Source organism: Tasmannia lanceolata, unplaced genomic scaffold, assembly GCF_043159265.1.
Source record: "Tasmannia lanceolata isolate RefF3 unplaced genomic scaffold, GAP_Taslan_0.1 ptg000015l, whole genome shotgun sequence".
Classification (NCBI taxonomy): domain Eukaryota; kingdom Viridiplantae; phylum Streptophyta; class Magnoliopsida; order Canellales; family Winteraceae; genus Tasmannia; species Tasmannia lanceolata.
This window is the reverse complement of record NW_027518692.1, coordinates 25296266-25302354: the sequence shown is the minus strand read 5'-3', so window position 1 is coordinate 25302354 and position 6089 is coordinate 25296266. Positions and strand designations below refer to the sequence as shown.

The 6089-nt window shown below is 38.0% G+C and overlaps 1 protein-coding gene across 2 annotated transcripts; it reads left to right on the top strand.

Moving 5' to 3' along the window:
- The first annotated feature begins 1963 nt into the window (after nt 1-1963).
- Nucleotides 1964-5692, top strand: MS2 (Jojoba acyl CoA reductase-related male sterility protein). 2 transcript variants are annotated; one of them, XM_077353897.1, is made up of 10 exons: nt 1964-2120; nt 2236-2592; nt 2955-3058; nt 3321-3520; nt 3646-3746; nt 3861-4071; nt 4258-4419; nt 4574-4655; nt 4765-5162; nt 5281-5692. In XM_077353897.1, exons 2-10 carry the CDS (start codon nt 2238-2240, stop codon nt 5471-5473), a joined length of 1806 nt encoding a protein of 601 aa, XP_077210012.1. In that variant the 5' UTR covers nt 1964-2120; nt 2236-2237; the 3' UTR covers nt 5474-5692. The 2 variants fall into 2 exon arrangements, with proteins under 2 accessions (XP_077210012.1, XP_077210013.1); XM_077353898.1 differs by lacking the exon at nt 1964-2120 and having other exon boundaries at nt 2140-2592.
- The last annotated feature ends 397 nt before the right edge of the window (nt 5693-6089 follow it).

Here is a 6089-nt window from a genome sequence, read left to right as displayed (position 1 = left end):
TCAAAATGAGCCCAAATGTGCATGTGATAATTTCTAGTGATCGGTGGTTCTGTTGATATGGCGAACCATTGTTGGTCAAGCCCATTGCCTCTAGTCCTAACTTAATCGGATTATCCTAACCCAGTAAATCAAGACCTTGATTAAAAGCACTTTCTTTTACTTGTTTTATTTAACCATATGTTAAAGGCTATTAGTCTATTACAATTCCCAAAAAACCAAGTAGCCAACCAGAGAAATGTAAAATTGTTGGTGTGGGTCCCTTCTATCTCCTATTTGGGGCTACGGACACCTTTTGTGGAAGTGTGTGTAATAAATAGGGTAGCTATGATGATAGTGATAGATATAAAATGAGAAGGAAAATAAAAGGGGGGACAAGAGGAAAGATGATTGATTAAACAAATCAAAGAAAGAGAAATGAATCTCTTCACGGTCGGCGAAGCACACGCCGAATTTCAATGACTTTCGCGGTGCAAACGCCATGAAAAGCGAAGCACGCCGAATTCGATGCTGAATTCATTTAAAGCGCATGCATGAAGATTTGTTTATTCGGCGATTGCATGCGCAAACTCGCCTTTTGTTCACCTATAAATACGAGGCAGAAGCAAGTGAAGATGTATCCCATCCTAGAAAATCAGAGCAGAACAACAATACGTGTTCTGCATAGAGAAACCTACTAGCACAAATAGTGCAGTGAGAGAGACAGATACACAGTTTTCTGATAACTGTGCGGTGAGAGCCAGTATGTGAAGGGAGTGTCACCTACTCATAGCAATACATTGAAGGCACGACATCTGTGTGCACTCTGTGAGAAATCCACCTACATGTGATGTTGTAACTCATTATTTATCATAGTGGAAGTTTTCAAGTGGACTACAGTCCCGTGGTTTTTCCCTTCACCCCGAAGGGTTTTCCACATAAAAATTCTGTTGTGATTTGTCATTTAGTTTTAGCTTCCATTTATCCTATTTAATTTTCATTGCTTTAACTCGGGAAAACTTTATCCGGGCCAGTAATTCCGCAATAGCAACTTTTTTCCCAACAAAAATAAAGTGAGTCGTCCCATTATCAAAACATCGTGCCACTAAATTCATGACCTATTTTTAAATCTTAGTGCCCGTTCATTTTGGATTTTGAGAATAGATTTTAATCCCAAAACTGATTATTGGACTCAAAATTAAATGCAATTTTAAGTACAATAATCTGTTTTACACTCAAAATCAATTTTCAAAATCCAAAATGAATCGGGCCTACATTACTTAGAACAAAACTTGGGGAGCGCAACACCCTAAAATAAAGAGGAAACAAGGGGGTGTGGAAATATCAAACATGGGGTGTGAATCAGACAATGGAATTGATATTGCCACACCCCCTGCTTTAATTGTTGCGTTGAGCAGAACTTCCTGCGCAACGTTGCGTAGCCAAGTTTTTTTTCCATTACTTAAGGCAGTTTTATTTAATCAAGGTATTGATCAACGGCTTAGGAACACGTGATCATGGCCAAATCCGAAGCAATCAACTTGGGTAGGGGTAGCCCACGACGGCAGGCCAGAATGATTTATTAAGGAAATGGTAAATCAAGCAGTTTTTAGGTATGATTATTCAAAGAGAACTGATATATTCGCCCCCTTTTTTTTACTTGGGACAGCCCCCTCTAGTGTATATATGACTATTCCAACACTACAGGGCACTGTCCCAAGTAAAAAAAAGGGGCGAATATATCATTACCCTCATTCAAATCAGACAAGAAATAGGTAGATTGATTAAAGATTAGAGTTAGCAATTGTTGCTTAAATCAAAAGGGTTCTCTTTTTACCCACATACACGCTTAAATGGCCGTTTCTATGGACCCAATTTAAAAATTATCACCTCCTCTCATCCCAGCCTTTTCTTATTCATATATTTGTGTATATAATTCTTTTGGCTAATCCAAAACAAGGAAAACCCGCCAACTTAGCCGTTGCTCTAAAAGTGTGAAGGGCTGGCAAAAAGAGAGCCGTTTGAAACCTTCCATGTTGGCAAAAAGAGAGTTGTATTAAACCCTTCAATCCCCTCAACAAATTCAAATACCCAACACCCATCTCCCTCTCCTCAAGAACCCAACCCTTTTTTTCCCTTTACAGGTTGGTTTGTTTACTTGCTTTGTTTTTTAGGTAGTGATTAGCTTCATTTAGTCAACCTATCTTTCCTGAAAAGTTTAGTTTGCTCTGCTTTTTCTCCTTCAATTTTCTTATGCAGTAATGGAGGCTGTGTTCCTAAATTCAGTCTCAATTGCACCAAGACGACCCATATTATCATTCGATCATCGGCGTGATCAGTGTTGCCTTAATAGGTTGTCTTGGAAGAAGAAGAAGAAGAACATTATTTGTTGTCAGAGCACTGAGAATGTGACAAATTCTATTGGGTTGGCATCTGTTTTAAAGGAAAGGTTGGTTTTCTCACCAAACGGGAAGACCCAAGAAGTGAGTTTGGCTAATGATTTGATGACTCCTAATGGAACAGCAACCACCTTGATGGATGAAGAGATTGGGATTGTGAGATTCCTTAAGGGAAAGGGATTTCTCATCACTGGTGCCACTGGTTTTGTAGCAAAAGGTAAATTCATTCCTTAGACCCTGTTTGGATTGCAAGAATTTTTGGAAAAGTTTGGAAAGGAAAATTTCCTACATTTTTAACACACAAAAAATATAACTGGAACCAACCCTATTCAATTTTTATTTAGAAGGGCCTTCAATTTATATGATATCCTTCTTAATTAACCATAATCATATCATCTCCTTCAAATTTGTGGAAAAAAAAAAAAATTCGAACAGAAATGTTTTTCTTGCAATCCAAACATGGTCTTAGTGCTATCCTTGTTGTTGAGTAATATGTTGTGATTTCTGACATTTCTTTAGGTTTAGTGAGGTTTGCCCATGATAACTTTTGTGGGTCTTGGGGATTTTTTTGGTTTTCAGTTCTCATCGAGAAGATATTGAGGACTGTACCTGATGTGGGTAAGATTTTTCTCCTGATCAAGGCAAAAAACAAGGAAGAAGCAATGAACAGATTGATGAATGAAGTATGTTTTCTTGAGAAAATCTGTTTATTTGTTCCCTTTTTTTCTTTTTTAATTTATTTAAGATTTGTTGTCCATTACATGTTTTTTGGACCTGGGTAGAACTCACCCGTAAAAGCTAGCTGTTAAGGGGAGGGTGGCCAAGTCCTTATAAGCCCGTCCACATCCATTCACTTTTCCGATGTGGGATCTTTGCTTTCGCGTGGAACCCCCAACAAACGGCTATTCTTGTTTTAGTGACATATTTAGCTTGTCTTATGTTCAGATCATAAACACAGAGCTTTTCAAATGCCTACAAGAGATCCATGGAAAATCTTTCCAGGCTTTCATGTTAAGCAAGCTGGTTCCTGTGCTTGGGAATGTTAGGGATTCTAATCTTGGAATGGAATCAGAGTTAGCTGCTGAGATTGCAGGGGAAGTAGATGTCATCGTAAATTCCGCAGCAAATACAACCTTTGATGAGAGGTTTCATTTTCTCCTCATTAGTCTTCCAATGTATATTTAGATTATCACAAAAAACTTTGAGTCAAATAGTCAGTATCTTTCATATTTAGTTTACAGAAGTTCAGTTAGAATTCTTGAAATTTCAGGTATGATGTTGCTCTTGACATAAACACCAGAGGACCTTGCAGGCTTATGAATTTTGCAAAGAGGTGCAAGAAACTAAAGCTCTTACTGCATGTATCAACTGGTAAAATACAGTTAAAATTGACTCTTTAAGATTTACGTTCTTGTCCACTTCTTTTACTATAATAAGCTAAGGGACAGATTGTTTGTTCTTTTGATTTCTTATTTTTATTTACAGCATATGTGAATGGGCAAAGGCAAGGTAGAATATTGGAGAAGCCCTTCTGTATAGGAGACAGCATTGCAAGGGAGAGAATCTCCTCAGAATCCTCATCTGATTCCATTCCTATACTGGATGTTGAAGGTGAAATAAAGTTAGCATTGGATTCTGTGGAAGATTTTCAAGACAATGAACTGGCCCAAAAGATGAAAGAAATGGGTCTACAGAGGTGATAGTTTTAAACGGTCATAGGTGCTTTCTCTGTGGTTTTCTAATGTTTAAAATGTGAAAAACAATTGTACCTGGTATCATGGCCTATACCAATGTTATAGCTTTATTTTTCCTTCTATCTTCTGGGAATTGAAAGAAATGTAAGTTGAAATGGTGAGAGAAGTGATAGAAGGTCTCTTAACAGGGCAAAGAACTTTGGATGGCAAGACACTTATGTGTTTACAAAGGCTATGGGAGAAATGCTGATAGAAAACATGAGGGGAGACATACCGGTAGTCATCATTCGTCCTAGTGTCATCGAGAGCACATTCAAAGAACCTTTCCCTGGATGGATGGAGGGGAACAGGTACTTGTAGGCAAACCATTCCTTTTATTTTGTACAAGATTTGCCTAGGCTGCTGAAATAAGTTATGTGTGTGTCTAGTTTTTGTTATCTCCATTCCTATCTTCCTTTATCTCTATTCTTTCTTTTGTTTTCTGGTTTCAATGAGAAACTTCAGGATGATGGATCCGATTGTTCTGTACTATGGGAAAGGTCAGCTCACAGGTTTTCTAGTAGACCCAAAAGGAGTCCTTGATGTAGTAAGTAATATTGGTTGTTCATCTAAATTTTATTATATTTTGAATTTGGTAATAAATATATTATCTCCTTACCCACTCAATTTTCCCCTCATGTAACGATTTCCTATAGGTTCCAGCCGATATGGTTGTAAATGCAACCTTGGCTGCCATGGCGAAGCACGGTGCCGCTGGAAAACGAGGGATGAACATCTACCACATTGCCTCGTCTGTCACAAACCCACTAGTGTTTCAAGACCTTGCTGGGCTTCTCTTTGAACACTTTAGTTCTTCCCCTTGTCTGGACTCCCTAGGGAGGCCAATCCACGTCCCAACAATGAAGCTCTTCCACTCCATGGATAACTTCTCCTCCCATATTTGGTCTGATGCCATTCAGCGGAGTGGGCAAGCAACAATGGCCGACTCGCACAAAAAACTATCGCAAAGACTGGAGAACATATGCAAGAAATCAGTAGAGCAAGCCAAGTACTTGGCTAACATATATAAACCATACACTTTTTATAGTGGAAGGTGAGGGTTTTTTAGCTTTCACAAGGTGGAGGCTGTTGTAACATTTTCGCCCAGATTCAATTGTTTTTCCTTTATAGGGTGTTGTTACTAATTTTAGGACATGAAACATGTCTAACAGGTTTGACACCACAAATACCCAGAAGTTGATGGAGGACATGTCTGAAGAAGAGAAGAAGAGCTTTGGGTTTGATGTAGGAAGCATTGATTGGAAGGACTACATCCCAAACATTCATATCCCTGGTCTAAGGAGGCATGTGATGAAAGGGAGAGGGATGTGTGTCAAGTCTTTATCTGAGAATACCACTATATAATGATTATAATCTATCTAGAATGACTAGGGGAAGCTCCATGACTTGCAATTGTAGAAGTTGATTTTATTGTTTTCTTATGTAATCCCTGCCATATATCTTCTTAAGTTTCTTATGGGCTGGTTTCTTTCCAATTTGTAAAGGAGTATTGATATATGTTATAACAACCTGTACTAAGTTTTCATTCAATTCAAATAAGAAATATTTGCAACATTAAAGTTACCTTCCTCAAAAAAAAAAAAAAAATTGCAACATTAATCATTTGAAGACCGAATGAAATTATCGATGTGGTCATGGTGCAATTGTTTTTGGCAGACAGAATAAACCAATATTCTGAACATTTCCTAATCTAATTCCTTATTGTCAAACATATCAAAAACTCGGCTTTTCCTATATTTATTACGATTGATCTTAAACCCTATATTTGTGCGTAGGGGTAATCGTGAGTTGCGAATCTCTTGCAAATTGTGGCTACTCCTCACGAGCAAAATAAAACAAGTGGTATTTTTACTTTCTGTACTATATGCTTGCTTTGTTTTTCAGGATTGCTTGAGCCAATGCTCAAAATTGCCGCCAATTGTGCCAAAATGCCCCGGGAGGCACCTAGGATTTCCTATTT